The sequence below is a fragment of the Dasypus novemcinctus genome, chromosome 12, assembly GCF_030445035.2.
Source record: "Dasypus novemcinctus isolate mDasNov1 chromosome 12, mDasNov1.1.hap2, whole genome shotgun sequence".
Classification (NCBI taxonomy): Eukaryota; Metazoa; Chordata; class Mammalia; order Cingulata; family Dasypodidae; genus Dasypus; species Dasypus novemcinctus.
The window spans coordinates 18837999-18858263 of record NC_080684.1 but is presented as its reverse complement, the minus strand read 5'-3'; the positions used below and the strand labels follow the sequence as shown (position 1 = coordinate 18858263).

Sequence of the window (20265 nt, the reverse complement as noted above, 5' to 3'; positions counted from 1 at the left end):
TACTTGTAACATTGATACAAAGGTAGTAGTTACCAGGAGTTCTTAGGGGAGGTGGATGGAATAATAGGCGGAACACAGGGAATTTTTAGGGCACTGGAATTATTCTGCATGATATTACAATGACAGATACAAGCCCTTATCCATTTTGTCAAAGCCTATAAAACTGTATGGTGCAAAGCGTAAGCCATAATCTAAACTATAGAACTTGTTTAGTAACGATGCTTCAATATTTGCTCATCTATTGCTACAATTTTGTATCACACTAATGGAAGATGCTATTAATTAATAGTGGCAAATGTGGGAGGGGAAGTAAGTAGGGTATGTGGGAATCCCCTAAATTTTATTGTAATATTTCTGTAATCAAATCGTCTTTGAAAATAAAATTTATTATTTGGAAATAAAAGAAGTGGGTATTGCAAAGAAAGTAGAGAAAGCTTGCAATTTAGTTTCTTTTGCACTTATTTGGAAATGGTTTCCTCATACTGGGAAAACAAATTCCTTCCATCCTCAAGTCCAAATCTCATACTTTATAGTAGATTACTGGAGAGAAAGCCATCCTCCAATGAAGATCCAAGCAATCATTGGTTTAGAGACCAATTCAGGTACAGATTGGTAATCAAATTTTCTGCATTGCTCAGCTGATCTGGACTTCTGAGTACTGTCCATTCCCCTCTGACCCTGTTGGTCATCACTGAAAACTACCCTTTCTTCCTTAAACAATGTGTTCTCTGATTGCAGCCTAATATGCTCTAAGAGCAAAATGACTTTCTGTTAAATATCTAATTTTATGAAATCATGTTTTTGATAGTTCCATAAATTTTACTTTCTGTAGAAATTTTATTAACTGGCTTTCTGTGGATCACCTGATAGATCCTTCTCTTTCCCATCTCTCTTTTCTCCTCTGGATGCTCCTACCTATGCTAAGCATAGAACTCTCAAATCTCCATCTCTATTGCATTTCCCTCCATTCCAAACATACCATCTTCCCCAGTCACAGGAACAACAGCTTTGTGCTATGTTCTATTTTCCTTATGATTTGGACACCTGGTAATTTCATTTGACATGGCTCACTGAACTACAAAGAAAAGCTAGTAAGAACCAGTAATGGCAACCAAAAGACTATCCACATAAAATAGTTGGAGTACCATTGTTATTGTCTGCTTTCCTCTGACTCTAAGACAGAATGAATATAAACATCATTCTCTACCTCACCCTATTGGATCTCGGAATTGTTAAAATGCCTTTCTGCTCCAATATTGGGAGCAGTCAGGAAATTCTTATTGTCAAGTCATCAGATATCTTGCTGTAGCAAACTATTTATCCAACATCCTCTGTATGTGGTTAGCGAATAGTGGAGATATTTCTCTCAAAGTCCTTTTCACAGCAGCTTTCACCTCTTTGTTTTTCAGGCTATAGATGAATGGATTCACTAAGGGGGTTACCACACTGTACTGTACAGAGAAGATCAACTCCAATGGTGAGCCTGAGACTGGCATAAGATAGCGCAGGAAAGCTGAGCCATATAATAGAAGGACTGTCGTGAGGTGGGACGAGCAGGTGGAGAAGGCCTTGCTTCTACCTGAGGAAGAGCTGATGTTCAAGATGGTAGAAACAATGTGGGCATAAGAGTAGAAGATAAGGAAACAGGTTCCGATTCCATAGAGGAGACTGGTGCAGAGTAAAACAATGAAACTGTTGGAGATATCAGAGCAGGATAGAGCAAAGAAAGAGGGTAGATCACAGCTGTAGTGGTGGATTGTATAATCGCCACAGAAGTCCAAGCTCATAGCTGGAAGGATGCTTAGAAGTGTGGCCAATAGGCCCAGGCTCCAGGATCCACACACCAGCCCTTTACAGAGCAGGTTGCTCATCATCTGTCCATAGAGCAGAGGATGACAGATGGCAGCAAAGCGGTCATAAGCCATCACTGCCAGCAGGCAGACCTCAGTGGCTCCACTCATGAACAAAAAGAAGACTTGAGTCAGGCAGCCCTTCACAGAGATGGTTTTCTTCTGAGATAACAGATTCTCTAGCAGCTTCGGGACTGTGACAGAAGAGAAGCAAATATCCAGAAAAGAGAGGTGACTCAGAAAGAAGTACATGGGTGTGTGAAGGTGAGAATCTGCCTTGATCACCAGCAGCATCATCAGGTTTCCTGTCATGGTTAGGAGGTAAATTTGCAAAAACAGCACAAAAAAGAAAGCCTGAATGTGTGGGTCAGCAGACAAACCAAGGAGGATGAACTCATCGATGATGCTATGATTCTTCAAGGCCATTTGGAGAAGATTTTATCTAGAAATAAAATAAGCAGATACCTGAAATCTCTTTGCCATACCCAATTATCAGAGGATGTAGGTCTCATTCCTGCTAGTTTATAGTTCATATTTGCATTGATTGGTACTTTTATGTCTTTCTTCTGGAGTTGATAATCTGCTTCAATCCTTAACCTTGTGTCAACTCCACAATTATATTCCTAGTGGCTGTTCTTTTTCTCAGACAAATTCACAGATTTTCTAAGATCTGGATCATTATAAATTTAGTTTATCTTACAGAAACTGCTCAGCAATATTTACTACACTTTGTAGATTGCAGTGGAATTTGTAGTGTGTGGTCTAGAACATGCCTTTTCTCTTACTAGTTCTTTTCTTCCCATTCAAATCCTTTCTAGTGTGTATATTGCTAAAGCCATTTTTGTCTTCCTTTATCTTAATATATGGCACTTTTATATGCATTGCCAATTTGTACTCTGAGACAGAACTGAAAGGTGTAGCTGAAGGTATGTTGGCACACATATGTCTGTTTCAGTGTGTCTGTATATTAGATGATGGGATAGGACACATAAAGGAGAAGCATGTTAAATCCATTTTTAGAAGAAATAATTGAGCCTCAGGGGTATTATAACAGCCTAATTTGCCAACTAGAAGATTTATTGTATGACTTCACTACATAGGACACCAAGAAGAGCATTTCTTTTCATTCAGTATCTTCCAATCAAGGCTTGCCAGTGAATGTGTTCCAGAAACTGACATCTAGGGCTCTGTAAGATAGTCCACACATTATGTTCTAGAGAATCTTAGTGCTGAGACCAGACTATTGTATTTGTCCCTCAACAGCCATGGATATTGCTTTGTCTCTGCATTTATTCAAGTTTCTGCCCAGTCCAGAAAGTCCTATCTTTCTATCCGAATCATTTTAATATTGACACTTATTTTAATTTCTAGTTATTTTCTCATATCTTCTCCAAGAATAACCTTCTCTGAACTTACCATATGCATTAACACAGAAAAACTGTTGTTTACTGAGTGCTTGATAAATGCTAGGCACTCCTACAAAGTTTTGTTTTTAAACTTCAGAAAATATTTGGTTGAAATCATTCTATCAATATTGTTCAAATGAGGAAACATTTGTATTTAATATCTTCCCAAATAATCAAACTCTGAACTCTCTGATTACAAAGTTTATGTTCCTTACCTCCTTTTCCTTTATTTCACTCCTTAACAAATTCTTGATAATTGCTATTTTTCTCTACAAAATGATCTAATCCATGAACTCACAATAAGTAAGCCAATCCCCTGTATGCCATCATAGGTGATCACTCTTTCATTTGTAGTTAGTATTAAGAGGTATATAGTAAGCTCCTTTTCTCCCTCTCCAATGACATTATAGTTACTTGCTGATGGTAGTCATTGTGCTCTGTATTATTTCACATCTAGAGCAGTTGAAACAGTGGAGTGATGTGCCCTTAGTGGATCCCCAATGAGGATTTGTTGAATGAAGAAGAAAATAATGAAGTGAATCGTTTAGTCTGTGCAACTAAAATTTGGGGAGAAAAATTCCAGACACATGAGTTTTAAAAAGACCCAACAGTAAAGGAAGTATAAGGGAAAAAGAAAGAAAAGCTGTGTGTCTATATTTGTATGTGTCTGTGCGTGTATGTGGGTGGGTGTGCATAGCAATGTGGAGGGTCTAATAGTGAATTATACTTTTGTTCATCCAGAACCTACCACATCCTTATAATGGAGACATCATCTCACACCCACTAGACAATTTTGATTGTACTGGAAAAATTATTTAATACCAGTATGTTCCATCTAAAATCATCCATCCATTCATTTTGTGCGTTTTCTTCACTTATTCAATTATTTATCTGTGGTCCTATTTTCTATACATCCTTCCATTTTGTAACTCATCCATTCTATTTGTAATCCTCCTTGTATTTGTTTCTTCTTCTATCATCTATCCATCCATAAGCTCATTTATTCAGAAAACAATTATTCACAAGCTACATGCTAAATGCCAAAATATGCTAAGCATTGAGCAGAAGACAGCAATGTTTTTAATGCCATTCAACTGTTAAATCAATACCAGTTGATTTTTTTTACTTTTAGATTTTATTTCAAAGCTGCCCATCATTCTGTACTTAATTATTTTATTTGCTTTTTCTTATATGTAGCGTGAACCCTGATCTGTGGCTATGCACTCAGATTATATCCTTTCATGACGCTTCATGTCTGATATGTTAACTCCCTAAAGTGTTCTGACAAGATCCTTTAACCTCAGAATCTGCCCTGTGTTCTCTGTCTTTGTCCTGATTTCACAGAGTCAGATATGAGTTGCTCAAATGACCCACAATAAGCTAATTCTGCAGCACCATCCACCTTTTCAGCCCTTGTCATTTCTGATTGTTCCCAAGTATTAATATTGAATATTGATATAACTTTCCTGATTATATGACCTTCTTAGATTCAGTTTATATCTTCTTAGATTTAGTTCCGCCCAGTAGACTAATAAGCAATAAAGATGACATAACTCAATTCAAATTCTGAAGTGGGGAGAATAACCTGAAGCAAAGGAAGATCAACTCTAAGGATTCTCTCTTACCTTTTCATTTGTTAAATCATGTTGGAAGTAAGCAATTTCTCTACTCTCTACATGAGTCAAATTAATTAGTTAATTAACTAAGGTTACTATCTTCAAAATTATGAACAATTCTTCATTTGAATATTTGTGTGAATTAAGCATATAGTTGATTTAACTCTTCCATGTTTACTGTTTGTCCTCTTTGGGTTTACTTCCACAGTTATCACTGTAATTTATATTCACATTGAAGTTTGAGTGAATGAACCAACATCCAATGTGGTTGAAGATGACCTGTTTTCTTACAGAGAGAAGAGAGATCATTGCATAAATTATCTTATGGTGATTGTATAAATGGAAGCTGGGTTTACCAGTTTTTAAGATATGGAAATAAAAAAGACTTCTCAGACTTGCTTCCAACATAAAGGATTGTTCACTACTCTACATATCAGTAAGATTTTGTCAAACATTTAGGCTTTTTTCCACTGGAATTAGCATGATTTTAAATATAGGGTAACACGTCAAAGCAGTAAGAAGAACATCCTTAGATTGAATGAATGATGAGGAGGAGGGGGAGGATGATAAGTATAACGGTTATGGTGCTGATAATGAAGTAGTTAATGCTAGACACCATTCAAGCACTTCACATTCATTAATATACTTCTTACAAATATACAATGCAAAGGTAGGTATTTTTACCCTTTTATACCTATCCTTTTTTATAAAACAAATGAGGAATGAGGCTGAGATTTGTTAGGAAACTTGCCCAAGGTCAAACAGATAGTGAACAGTAGAGTTGGAATTTGATCCCAAAGTTTACCATGTACCTTATCACATCCTTTCCAAGGGGACCAGTATCTTGGAAGTACTCCTTGAGAAAGAGATATACAATATACAGTTCTTACACTTTGTTTATTCTCAAATGTATTTAATATTTAAAATTATTATTAAAGTTTATCATTCATACATGTACATACATAAACAATAACTTTATAGTAAAATTAGTAAATTTTCAAAACAAGCATGCATTTCATCATATAGGACTCCCAAACTTCTCCCCATCAGCAACCCCTTGCATTGTTGTGAAACATCAAATGTATTTAATTTTAAAGTGTTAACATGGAAAGCGGACATGGCTCAACTGATAGGGCATCCATGTAACATATGGAGGGTCCAGGGTTCGATCCCCAGGGCCTCCTGACCCCAGTGGTAAGCTGGTCCATGCACAGCAATACTGCTATGCACAAGGAGTGCTGTTCCATGCAGGGGTGCCCCACACACCACACAGGTGTGCACCCCACAAGGAGAGCTGCCCCATGTGAAAAAAGTGCAGCCTGCACACACAGAGAGCTGACGCTGTAAGATGAAGCAACAAAAAGAAATGCGGTTTCCCAGTGCCTCCTGATAATGCAAGCAGAAGCAGAAGAATACATAGTGAATGGACCCAGAGAGCAGACAATGGGGGGTGGAGGAGAAGGGAGATAAATAAAATAAATCTTTAAAAATGTTAATATAACAGATGCTGGGATTGAAGGGTTAATGAAAAGGGGAGGAGGAAGAGGTTCAGGGTTTTCTCTGTTTACTAAGTTTGGTAGGGTGCTCTAAATTACCAATGGGGGAATGTGAAATCCGAAGCATTATAAGCCCATGACTGCTAGGGGAACCCTGGGATAGAGAGTATAGTGAAAATAGGTAGGTGTGTAATAATACCAATGCATGTGATGATTGTTTTTCTTAAATATTTCTTGGATTCTACTGTCCCCCCAAATTCACACAACAGATTCAATTTAGCAGTTACATTAGTTTCATCAGTTTGAACAAGGAGGAGGTTATTAATAGCAGAAAACATAATTTTCTAACACATGTGAATGGGCCCTAGAAGGACCAAATCCACATCTATTCTGATGTACTCTTTCCTGAATATTTTATTCCAAGCTACTCTGCTCTTCTCTCATTATGCTTCTAGAGCCTCGGCTAAAAGAGTTTGGACAAGGATGCATGTAATTCCTCTTTCCAATACCCAACATCAGTTATTGCTGTAACACAATTTTACTCCCAATACCTCTCAGGGTAGCTGAGCACATGGACTCCTCTGCATGGAAAATATGGCAGTCTTCCTAAGCTTGGGGACCAAGTTTTGGCACACAGAAAATCTGTGAGAAGGCCCTGTGAAAGAAGCATCTCAGTGAGCCAGAAAGTCAAGGTCATTGGAGGATAATGAAAGTATTCTGTAGGAAGAGGCAGAAACTTAAGAACAAATACAGAGACAATTACCCATTTCCTGGTACTTATGGCTTTGAAGACATCCTGCTGCTCTGGCCTTTGCTGAAGCCAATAGACTTCTGTGCTCATGAGGAACAAAATTTCATAATCCAGAGAGAAGAAGTACAGGTGATTTTTCTATTGGGGAGTCAGAGTAAAGAAATGCAAATTGATTACCACAGATATAGAAATTCGTAAAGAAATTCATAAAATATACAGACAGTCAGCTCCAGCGTGGTTCTAATTTTCTCTCCCTCTAGCTACACGGAAAGATTGATCTCCTCAAAAATCAGGTGTAAGGAGCTCCTTTTGAGGGTGTCAGACCGAATCTGAGTGGCATTTCCACTCCAGTATAAATCTTGTGCTAGAATTATTCTCAGATATAACCTTTCAGAAGGGGATGTATAGTTTAGTTCATCTGTAATAGGCCAGCTGAGACTTATCACCCAGGAGACAGAGGGACTGTATTCGTTTTTTTGCCCAGAGTCACAGACAGAATTCTAGTTGGAGACTCACTTACTAAACAATACAAATTATAAGAACCTTGGGGAATTCTGTTTAGTAAGGAATTTTAGAACTTCTTTCTACATTGAAACTATGACTGAATGAGAATTCTTGGTTGTCTGGTAGGATTTGAAAGATGGCAAATTAGTGGCAAAATTCCCTTGCTTGCTTGATTGCTATATGCCTCATTTGGCAAATCACAGGAAAGCTGTGCAGTGACCTTTAACTCATCTCCAAGATTTTTCCTTTGCCTATAAATTTGGAATTCATAAACTTCACTTATATGATTATTTTAGTGATCAGTTGTGTCAACAATGAGAGATTTTCGGGGAAATGGTTGAATGCAGACCATGAAAGTCAAGGAAAAAAAGGCATTAAGCACTGAGTGATCAACAATAAGAAAACCAAAGCTAGGAGAGCAAGTGTAGGTCATGGTTGAGCACAGGCTTCCCATGAATGAGATACTGAATTCAATCACTGGTACCTCCTAAAAAAAAACAAAACCCTATATTCACTGGACTTTGGAATTGTATCATATTGCACTTTATAAGGTATGAAAAGAAATAAAACAAAAATAGAGTTACTATGGCTAACAGTTTTAAAAATGAGTCAGGAGACCATTAGGAGGTTACTTTCATGCATGTCTCAGCCACATATGACAAACTGCCAATGTATAGCTACAGGCAACAAATGTTTCTCAGAACCCCAAGGACAGCTGCACAATAAAACAGTAAGATGGAGAACTCAGTTAACTATTTAACCTGAGGTGCAATCAGAATATCACAAATATCCACCAACCAAGAACAGCTTTTCTAAACTTCCATTCCTTTAAGAACCCTTGCACGGAAGCCCTTAGATGGAATACTATTTGGGTTGCTACCTGAATCTGTTTTCTCCAAATAGCAATTCTAAGACCCAAAATAAATGCCTTTGCTGCATTCCAGCTCAGTTTGTTATTTCTTGGTTGACTTAAGAATGGTGGAGGCATTAACCAGATTGAGAAAAATGAGTGTTACTGGTTAGGAACTGTTGTGCTTTCAAACTTCTTCAAATTTTGCCTAGTTTTGGAAGAGAATGTGATTAGAGCAACAATAAAGTGGTACTCAATATTTATTAATTACTTAACTCCCAGGCATTTTTCCTATGTGCTTTATACATGTTAATTAATATTCCACAACAATTCTATGAGCTAAAACTGCAGAGAGCAGGTGTGGCTCAAGCAGTTGAGTTCAAATCCTCCCACACAGGAGGTCCTGAGTTTGGTTCCCAATGCCTCTTAGATAAAACAAAAACTAACAAGAGGCAAAACAAATGAAAAAAAACAACACAGGGAAGCTGATGTAGCTCAGTGTTTGAGCACCAGCTTCTCACATATGAGGTCTTAGGTTCAATCCCCAGCACTTTGTACCTTAAAAACCAACAACAACAACAGCAACAACCAAAAAACCCCAAAAAACCTCTTATTTCTTCCCTTTTAAGATGGGGAAATGACGCACAAAAACCTACCTCAAGCACACACAATTATTAAATGGTGGAGTGAGGATTAAAATTAAAATCAAGAGATTTAAAAATCTGCCTTTTGTCACTGTGCTAAATGGCCTGAAATATGGAAGTTAAGTTAGGATTTGACATAGGAAATTTTCTAGGCTGAAAAGGAGCTGGAAATACACAAGAAAGAGAGGCACAAGCGATAAAACCACGTCTGGATCTCTGACTGAAAGCTGCCCTCCTCTGGATGACCACACTGGGCACACACGGAGGGCACACGCACCTCAAAATACTGTTCCTGAATTTGAACCTCCACCAAGAGGAAAATTGTTGTTGATTTTGCTTGTTTGTTTTTGGTGTACATCTTCTAGACATGGACATAAATGGGTTATTTTAGTAAGAACTGAAAATCATTGAAAAATTTTCAAAGATATTTGAAAGTAACAATGTTAACTTGCAGTTGGCTTAATTTTATTCTTTGGCACGTGTTGCAAATTTGATAACTTGTGATATATAATTAGGGTGTGTATTGATTCTTGCTCAATTGATATGATTTTCAAGGTTCAATTAGGTATCCTCATAAGAGTCAATCATTCAAATTTTACTTACCACTATTTCAGCATTTCAAGTATTACATTGTAATTTACTGTGAAAAAGAAAATTAAGTAATATATTGGTCCTTTGTGAAAGAAAACCATAACGAAATTTCTTAACCCTTCACATACACAATAACGGTGGTGATAAAAATCAATAGGAGTGGAAAATGGGGAAATTTTGTGAGAGCTGTATGTCTCAAATTATCTATAAATATTTACAGTTTTTGAATCACTCCACATTCATTACCATGATCTATACCTTCAGGGAATAGTGCTCTACTGCTGAAAATCGTATCATGATAATGTTTAAATTTTTTCTATTAGAGGAAGTGCAAGGAAAGGTATGAAGTTAACAATCATCACTGCACTGAGCATATCTGCATTGCAAAATTATATGCACTCGAGCAAAAAATGTAAATGCTTGAACTATTCTCTAAAAGTAATGTGAACTGAAGATAAACAGATGGCTATACACAATATCAAGACTCATTGCAAAGCAAAAGACCTTCTTTTAAAGAAAAGACTACAATATGAGCCAGCAGAGAACACACCATTAGCTCAGGAATGTGGAAAATCATGCATGAAGGCACAGATTTTAAAATGAATCAATGCTTTTACCTTGTAATATTATTAGTCATTGCATTTGCCAATTGACTAATGATGTCGATTGAGATTTTTAATAGTACTCATTTGTTATACTGGAAAGTTGAAAAAAAAAAGTAAAGATGCAAAGAAATAGTGCTTTCACTAAATTGTGAATATAAAAGTGCAATAACTCTAGATAAAGAAAATCGAAGTAGTTAACCATGAATATTTTCAGGAATCTGACATCATAAAATTGTAAACATAGATGAAACGAATGACTTTTAAAAAATATAATATACCTGAAGTGACTCAAAAAGTCACAGAATGCCTGTATAAAAATACAGTTATTAAAGAAATTATTTCAGTCACTAAAAATGTTTCTATCATGGAAACTTCACACCTACATTGTTTTCATAGGTGAGTTCTTTAAAATTTTCAATAAAGTATTTCAATATTAAGTAAATGTCATACTATAGCAAAAGTAGGACTGCTACTGGACTTAGTCTAAGAAATCAATGTAAAATTTTTATAACCAAATCAGAAAATTACAGTTATGAAATGTTTTTCACATAAATATAAAATTTAAGGTAATGCATAACTTCTGAGATGGTGATCAGGAAGAAGGAGGAAGTCAAAGTTAGAGTAAGTATTACATTTTAGGCTGGGTGTGCAGTCATGTGATTTTTGTTGTACCTTTAAAAACAATTGAACAACAAAGTAAAATAAATACATAAAAATATGTACATTGGTGATGGTTTTGCATATTGAAGAAGAAATTCAGAATAATCCAATTCTGGGCCTCTTAAGTTTTAAAAGGGGAAAAGGTGAAAAAAAAAAAAAGACAGTAAGAAGGGAGAAAAGGTTGAAAGTAGGGAAGGAGGAGGAAGTGTAAAACATTTGGAACAATTGTGAGATAAATTATTAAATAAAATAGAGATGCACTGGGAATGTTTAGAAGAATTAAGTAAACTATGGCTTTGTGCTTGATAAAATGTAATAGAAACCAAAAATAAAGTTTGGAAAGTGGAAAATATTTCCTTTGTCTTAAATAGAATGATAGAAACAAAACATAAGTTATACAAAACAGAAATTATAATCACAACCATATATATGAATCAATGTTAAAGACATTTCCAATAGAAAATTGGAATGAAATGTACCTACAACTTAGTAGTGGTGTTCAGTGCATGGGAGAACTATTTTCTGCACTTTTCATAACTTCTTATTAAAATATTTAAAGAAATATTGGCATTTTACATGAATCAATAATACATTCTGACTTAAAATTTGTCAAAATAAAGGGAAAAGTAATTTACAATGCTCAACAGCATCCATAAAACATTTTCAATCTTTGGACAGTAGTATGAAGAAAAATAGGTGCTGTCTTGTTATATAGTTCCAGTTATTGCAATGTATGATGAAAAATTAAATAAATAAAGAAGAATTTGTGAATTTTAGTAGCAATGCTTCAATATGTGTTCATCAATTATAACAAACAGACCACACTAATGAAGGATGTTGTTAATTGGGAAAATGTGGGAGGGGGAAGGAATGGGGAGTATAGGAATCACTTATATTTTTCATGGGACATTTATGTATTCTAAGCTTCTTTAAAAGTAAAAAAAATGATTAAAAATTCTGATTTTGAAAAATTGTAATTTTGATTAATCAAATCCCAAAAACTAAATATTAGATAAATATTTCTTAAAAATGCTCTTTGATGGGGGAGACAAGTTGCCTGAAAAGTTTTTATTCCTGGAAGAGGAACTAGATCTAAAAGAGGGAAAATCTTGAAGGTGGCTAAAATTCTTCTGTCTAATATGAAACCCTGAAATTAGATTACTTTAAATCTTCAGTGAATGTTTTGCAAGTAGAGGTGATCATTAGAGGAAAATTTCTTGTAGACTATGTCCTTGGCTGTGTAGTGCTTGGTATAGAAGTGCGCACAGGACATTTCCTATATTTTTTTGTAGAAGGCTTCTGTGCAGATTCTGTCAGTTGGAGGCAGTGGTTTTTTAAAAAGGAGGAAGAGGGGGAGAAGGCAAACAGGGATGTGGAAGAGGAAAAGGAGACTGAGTAGACACCATTCTGATTTGGGAAGGAGCAGTGCAGCACATTTCCAACAATCCTGGCTGCTTCTGTCATTTTCCTCCCAGCTGTTGGCAGCCCTGAAACCCCCAACATGGCAGCACCAAGTGAATTATCATCAGCATAACCCTAAGGGTTTCTGCAACTGCATCTCTACATAATACCGTTACTTACTCCTACAACTTTAGAGTCTTTTCTAAACCTCATCATTTCCCCCAAGTCCAAGATCTTCTGGGAATATCCTTTGTTTTGTGCACTGATTTGGAAGAGGAAGCTGAAACTATTTATGTTGCCAAAAGATGCAGAAAACTAACATTGAGCCACCAGAAAAATATGTACATATCCATTTGATAAATTATCCATTGGTTTCTCCATTTATTCTATCATGTAATCTTTCATTTATTCATTCTTTCATCATCACATCATCACATATGTCAATATAGTCATCCATCCATGCAGCCATCCATCCATCCATCCATACATCATTTTATCCATTACTTCATTCATTCATTCATTCATTCAATATCAACAAATATGGATTTCATTTTTGTGGGTGCTGTGCTTAATATATCATTGTAGCCAGTCTCATTTAAACCTCCCAATAAGTATTCAGCTCCAGCACAGGGTGAAGCATGGCCTCATGGAGCCGGCAGTAGAAGGCCAGATGAGGAGATACCAAGTATCTGGAAATCTCCAGGGGGGTGAGTCTCACGGAAGTCATAGAAGATATTACCTAGCTCCTATCTCTTCCAAGCTTGAAAATTTCATTTTGTCTGATCTCTCCATGGGGTAAGAAAACATTTGTGTTCAGCATTCTTTTTCTTTACACAGCAGATCCAATACTTCTAGAACCCAACCATAGATATAGTAGACTTTTAAAACTCTTTCTTGGAAGTTAAGAAGTTTCTCTTTGATGAACAGTGCTGATTGCCTCATATAGTTCAGGCTATTCTTGCTAACTAATCACAGAGAAAAAGCAGATTCTTACAAGAGTTTCAACAGAAATGTCTTTCATGCGTAAATACATATTTGTGTGGTCATATTTTCCTTTATTTGCCTCTCTGATTCTGTGATTCTAAATACTAAGCTAAAGTAGATAAGTGATTCCTAGATATATTTTATAAAAAAGGCAGTTGTGAAATTCCCCTGCTGAGACTAGTTGCCCCTGAATTTATTTAAATGCTTCCTAGGCATTTAAGGCCTTATATTTTTCTTCCACTGAGTACTGATTTATCTATTTCACAAGCATTTATATATGGTATTTTCATTTTCATTTGGTTTTAAATGTTTCCTACTTTTATCTTTTCTTTGACACATGCCTTGTTTTGAAATGTGCACGTATATATAAATGTGTTAGGTTTAAATTTACCAACGTTTGGGGGTTACTCTATTTTCTTTTTTTATTTTATTTTTTATTATTAAAAAATCTTAGAAAAAGCCCAGTTCTCCCTATTAACAACACTCTGTTAATGAGGTATCCCTGCTACAATTACAATTGATGAAAGGTTATAAATTTATTAGTAAATATACTCCATACTGATCCATATTTTACATTAGGCTATATATATCAAATCCAGTATACCCCTATATTATTAAACCTCTGTACAAGTATGGTGCCTTTTTTACAATTCTTGAAAGAACATTTTTATAATTATCCTATTAACTGTTACTGTTTGTTTATAATAGGGTTCACTGTGTTATATACTCCCATGTTTCACCTTTTAATTTTTATTCAAGCAACAAATATATTGCCTAAAATTTCCCCTATTCATCACTTGCAGTTATATAATTTAGTTCTTTAAATTTAATTACACTCACAATATTGTGTTGCCAATTCCACCAATTCAATACACAAAAATTTACAATCAATCTAAATAGATAGTCTGTTCAAATTCAGCATTAATTCCCCATTCCCTACCCCGATCCAAGCCCCTGATAACCTATATTCTAGATTCTAACTCTTTGAGTTTGCTTATTCTAATTATTTCATATCAGTGAGGTCATATAAAGTTTGTCCCTTCATGCCAATTTCATTTCACACAAAATAATGGAACTTTCTCTATATAGGATTATATCATCTGAAAATAGTGAACATTTTATTCTTCTTTTCTAGTTCACATATCTTTTATTTGTTTTTATTAACTCTCTGCTCTAGCTAGATTTTCCAGTACAATGTTGAACAATAGTGGTGACAGTGGGCATCCTTGTCTTGTTCTAAATCTTAAAGGGAATTCTCAGGTTTTCACCATTGAGTATGATGTTAGCTATGGGTTTTTATTATATGCCCTTTATCATGTTGAGGAAGTTTCCTTCCTTTCCTATTTTCATAAGTGTGTTTATCAAGAAAGGATGCTGAGTTTTATCAAATCGCTTTTCTGCATCAATTGAGATGATCGTCTGTTTTCTGACCTTAATTTTGTTAATGTGGTATATTATATTAATTGATGCTCTTCTGTGGAATGAATCTTGTATACCTGGAATAAAACTTAATTGAGAAGAAGGAATTGGACTAGTCAGGCAAGGCTCAACTCTTCATGAAAACAATGGAGAAAGAGCCAAAAGCTGATTGAAGAACCAGCTTTAAGGGTCAGCAGACCAGGACAGTGCTACACAACTCCCAGGGGGATGAGGGACAGAGACATAAAGAACTGGAAACAAAGAAAAATGTGAGTTAAAAACCATCACAGCCAGGAAGGGCTCCTCTTCCATACCCCCAAGATATTAAGCTGGAATAAAGCCCCAAGCTCACTACAGCTGACTGAGAGGAGAACAAACATTTCTCCCTGTCATTTATTACAAGGGAAAAGGAAGGGGGAGTAAGGCGACTTCTTTTCAATGAATTCATCTGGAAGAGCTTGCTTTGAATCTCCATTCTGGCCAGAACAAAACACAGGAAAATGGAAATTTCCTCACTGAGGAAATGTGTGCTGACAAGCATCAACTGCTAGCCTATCTGAAAATTGCATGGACTAAAACAGCTTTTGGGTCTCTGTTCTCCTCCTGGGAGAAAATCAGCCTCCCATTAGTGAGTCTCTGGCACAATTTTTTTAACTTAAGATGGGCAATTTAAAAGACTTAGAATAAGTTGAAACAAATATCAGAGAAAAGCTGTGATATAAAAGAAAAATCCACTGGTAAGAGAGAGAAATTGGCCATTACAGAATATTCACCATCATGTTCAGATGCCTAGACATTGGTAAGAAATTACAATCCATACTAAGAACCATGAAGAAAGCCCAGCAAAAGGAACAAACCAAATATCCTGAAGAGATACAGAATTTAAGACTTTAATCAATGATAATCACAAACATCTCCTGAATAAATGGAAAAAATTGAAAGAAAATATGATTAAAGAGATAAAGGATACTAAGAAGACACTGGATGAGCATTAAGAACAATTTGAAAGCCTGTGAAGAAAAATAACAGGCCTTATGGAAATTGCTATAAACCAACACTTGAAAGGCCTGAGTTGGTCCAGCTGTGTGACCAAAGGAGACCTGGCATTTAGTCAGGCATAAGCTTCATTGTGACTTACAAATAGGAGATACTCTTTGATGGCAACTAGTCAATAAAGAACGAAGTTAACACAACACAAAGAAATGAGAAATTGATGAGTGATATATAAGTGGTTTCAGAAAAGGACATTCTATAGTGTATGAAAACAGTTCCTGGGAAGTGGACTTGGCCCAATGGATAGGGCATCTGCCTACCACATGGGAGGTCCGTGGTTCAAACCCCAGGCCTCCTTGACCCATGTGGAGCTGGCCCATGCACTGTGCTGATGCACGCAAGGAGTGCCGTGCCATGTGGAGTTGCCCCCACGTAGGGGAGCCCCATGTGCAAGGATTGCACCCCATAAGGAGAGCTGCCCAGCATGAAAGAAAGTGCAGCCTGCTCAGGAATGGTGCTGCACACATGGAGAGCAGACACAACAAGATAATGCAATAAAAAGAACAGATTCCGGTGCCGCTGATAAGGATAGAAGCAGGTAAAGAAGAACACACAGCGAATGGACACAGAGAGCAGGCAACTGGGGAGGGGGGAAGGGAGAGAAATAAATAAAAAATAAATAAATAAAAAACAAAAAAAAACAAAATGTAAAAAAAAAAGGAAAAGAAAACAGTTCTTGCTAGAGTCACATGAAGCATATACGTGTGTGTTGGTGTTTTCACTATGCTTGTAGAAAGAACTTTTACCAAGGATAAATACTACTTTGTGAAGATTATAGTTATGATGTCATCTTTGCATTCTCTCCCCTCTGGGTAAGTGGTTAAACTTTAATCACCCCTGTCTCTGTCACATAGGTGGCTACATGTGAAGGCTTAAGGAGGACTGTGTCCCCACAGGAACGAAAGACATGATAGATGAGATTAAAAATACACTAAGACACATAAGAGTAAATTTGAATTACTCTAATACAGGATTAGTGATTTTGAAGACAGAATATCAGAACTGGGGAGGCCAGGAGAACAGAAAAGGTAATTGAAAAAATGAAACAGAGTCTCAGGGAATTGAATGGCAACATGAAATGCACAAAATACATATTAACAGTGTCCCAGAAGGTGAAGACAATGGAAAAGGGGCAAAAACAATTATTTGAGGAAATAATGACTGAAAACTTCCCGACTCTTATGAAAGACATGATATCATTTATCAAGAAAAATAACACATCCCCAAAAGATTAAATCTGAATAGACCTACTCCAAAATATCTACCATTCAGAATGACAGATATCAAAGATAAAGAGAGGATTCTGAAAGCAGCAAGAGAACAGCAAAGCATCATATATAAGGGAACCTCAATAATATTAAGTGCTGACCTCACATCAGGAACCATGTAAGAGAGAAGAAAGTGGTATTATGACACTATAAAACACACGTGATAACATGGATGAATCTTGACAACCTTATGCTGAGTGAAGCAACCCAGGCATTGAAGGACAAATACTACATGACCTCAATGATATGAAATAAGCAAGCTGCCTCAGAGAGCTGGAGACTGGAAGATAGGCTTACAGGAAATAGGAGGGTAGAGGAAGGTTGTAAGCTGACATTTACATGGGTGAAATCTATGATAAGCTGGCAGTAAGTATGTGTACAAGGAAGAGATAAAATGGGGGCATAGGGTTACCTTTGGGTGGGGCTTTGTGGATTTGAGGGGGGCTAGGGATGGGCAGATGGGTAATATTGCCCAAAAAATTAGGGGGAGGGAGGGGCAACATATGAACATAGGAGATTCTCAGGTGTTGGTTGAAATTAAAATGCCGAGAAAACCTTTTCAAAATATAATTAGGAAAGTTACCTGTTTAAGATACTCAAAGGGGATAATCTGACGCAGGACAGACTCCTAGGGAATATCAAATGCTCATTTTGCCAGACTGGGTTATACCATTGGGTAGAGACCCATATAATGAGAGTGAAGGTAGACCCACATCCTGGGGAGGACTAATGCCATCAAATAGAGGGAACTGTATCTCTCAAGAGAAAGAGTGTCTCCCAGGGCATTAGGGCAGTTGAGCAAGTCAAGCCCTCAACACTGTTGTAAGTATCTGAACATGGCTCCTCAAGAAATGAAGATTGACTGTCACTGTGGGCCCCAAGGCGAGAGGGAAATAGATATTGAATAGATGGAACCAAAGTAACTGTGAGGGCAAAAGAAATGTTTCACAAGAGTACACAGAGGATGGACAGAAAACATGTAATATTACACCAAAAACATATAGGGGATGACAGACTAATAATGTAAACCATAATGTAAAACATAGGATAACAAAAAAATTTAGAAAACTGTACAGCTTAAAGTATAAACCACAATGTAAACACAAATGTTATCTTGTTTGAAAGCTATTGTCTCAGTATCTGTACATCAGTTTCAGTAAATATGATATGAATAAGTTAAAAGATTATCACTGTGGAAGGGAAAAGGTTTTATAATGGATATGTGGGAGTACTGTATATTGTATATATGAATTATTGTGATCTAAGGCTCTTGTGAAGAGAAGCTCAATAATTAGGAAAAAAGAAAAGAAAAAGTTAGGATGTAGAATTTTTCCAAATCAATATGTATTCTATATCTAACCTTTAAACTCATCGCTATATTCCATTTTACTAGTAAGGGAACCTGACATTATATTGGGCTTCACTTTTCAGGAAGTTTTGGATCACAGAGTGGTTCAGCAGTGGCAGCAGAGGAATACTGGTATGGGATGTTATTGACAGGCGATATATGGTTGACAGGGAATTATACAGGGCATGTGCCCAGGGTGCATGGAAATGTTTGGATATACTCATAGTGGAAACAATTAAAAACAACAGCTGGGGGGGGTACTGGGTTCCTGGCCAGGGGGGCTCTGTTGTGGTCCCTAGGGGAGCAGCGGCAGTCCCCCAGGTGCAATGGTAAGGACTAGAAAGGAATGAGGGTCCAACAGTGAGCCCCTGATACTAATGACTATGCTTGTGAGCCTATACACCTTAAATAAGAACAAGGCCTAGAGCAGCACTGTGCCTAGGAGTTCCCCCCTGACAGCCTCCATATTACTCAAATGTGGCCAGCCTCGAAGCCAAATTCAGCATGTAAATGCAATGCCTTCCCCCCCAGTGTGGGACATGACACCTGGGGATGAGCCTCCCTGGCACCGAGGGATCACTACCAAGTACCAGCTGATGATGTAACTAGAAAATGACCTTGAATTAAAGGTTCAACGCAGACCAGCAGAATATCCCTGTCTACATATCATAACAGGAGTTAAAAATGCTGTTTGACCTAAAGTAAGGGGGAAATAGAAAGGCCAAATGAGTTCATATGGCTATGAGTCTCTAAAAAAGAGTCTGGAGGTTGTCAGAGGGATTGCCCTTATGCACACCTGAGCAGAGTCTCAGAGACAGATAAAGTAGATACAACCCCAGGTATTGGTCCTTTTGAGGGCTAAAGAGAACCACAGGTTCTATGGTCATGGCAGATGGGGTTCACTGCCATGTCAGTTGGCCCTTCTTTGGAGCTGGTGTTTCTGCATGATGGAGCTGGACTCAGATGGGATCTCTTTTCACAAGCCTTCATACTACTTTACTGGAATTGTAGTTGGTGCTGGGGCTTAAGATATATCTAGGGGATCTGAATCTCTGGACTGACAATATGATAGCCAGGCCCTGAGCCTCAACAGACTTCAGCTTCTACACTCTGATTTATTGGACTTACTCCACTCAGCTAACATGGAGTTGAAGAATGTCAACCACCACACCATGGAGCCTAGAGTGCCTACAACTGAAAGCAGGAGGATTGCATCCAATATCCATGTGGAATCTAAACCCCCTCTTGACATAGATGTGGAATGGACACAACCAAGCCAAGGTCCACAGGAAGGAGGAATACAGTAAGGATCAGAGTGGACTTAATGATATCCTATTCATGAACTGTTGTGGTTAATAATCAAGAGAATGTGGCATTGGTGTGGAAAAAGTGGCCATGGTGGCTGCTGGGTGCAGGGAATGGGAGGAAGAGATGAGATGTGGAGGCATTCTCAGGACTTGGAGTTGTCCTGGGTGGTGCTGCAGGGACAACTGCCGGACATTGTATGTCCTCCCATGGCCCACTGGATGGAACGTAGGAGAGTGTGGGCTATGGTGTGGAACACGGGATATGGGGTGCAGCGATGCCCGGAGATGTACTCACCAGATGCAATGGATGTGTCATGATGATGGGGGAGAGTGTTACTGTGGGGGGAGTGGTGGGGTGGGGGTGGTGGGGGTGAATGGGGACCTCATATTTTTCGAATGTAATATCTTTTTAAAAATGAATAAATTGAGTAGAATTTGGGGGGAAAAAAAAGAAAGTGATATTATGTATTTAAAGAATTGAAAAAGAAAAATTGCCAGCCAAAAATTCTATA

At 37.2% G+C, this 20265-nt stretch overlaps 1 protein-coding gene across 1 annotated transcript; it reads right to left on the bottom strand.

Annotated features, from left to right (window-relative positions):
• Nucleotides 1–1313: 1313 nt before the first annotated feature.
• Nucleotides 1314–2162, bottom strand: LOC101424998 (olfactory receptor 8S1-like). Its single transcript, XM_004484435.2, has one exon. The coding sequence runs from the start codon at nt 2160–2162 to the stop codon at nt 1314–1316; it is 849 nt and encodes a 282-aa protein (XP_004484492.2).
• Nucleotides 2163–20265: the final 18103 nt, after the last annotated feature.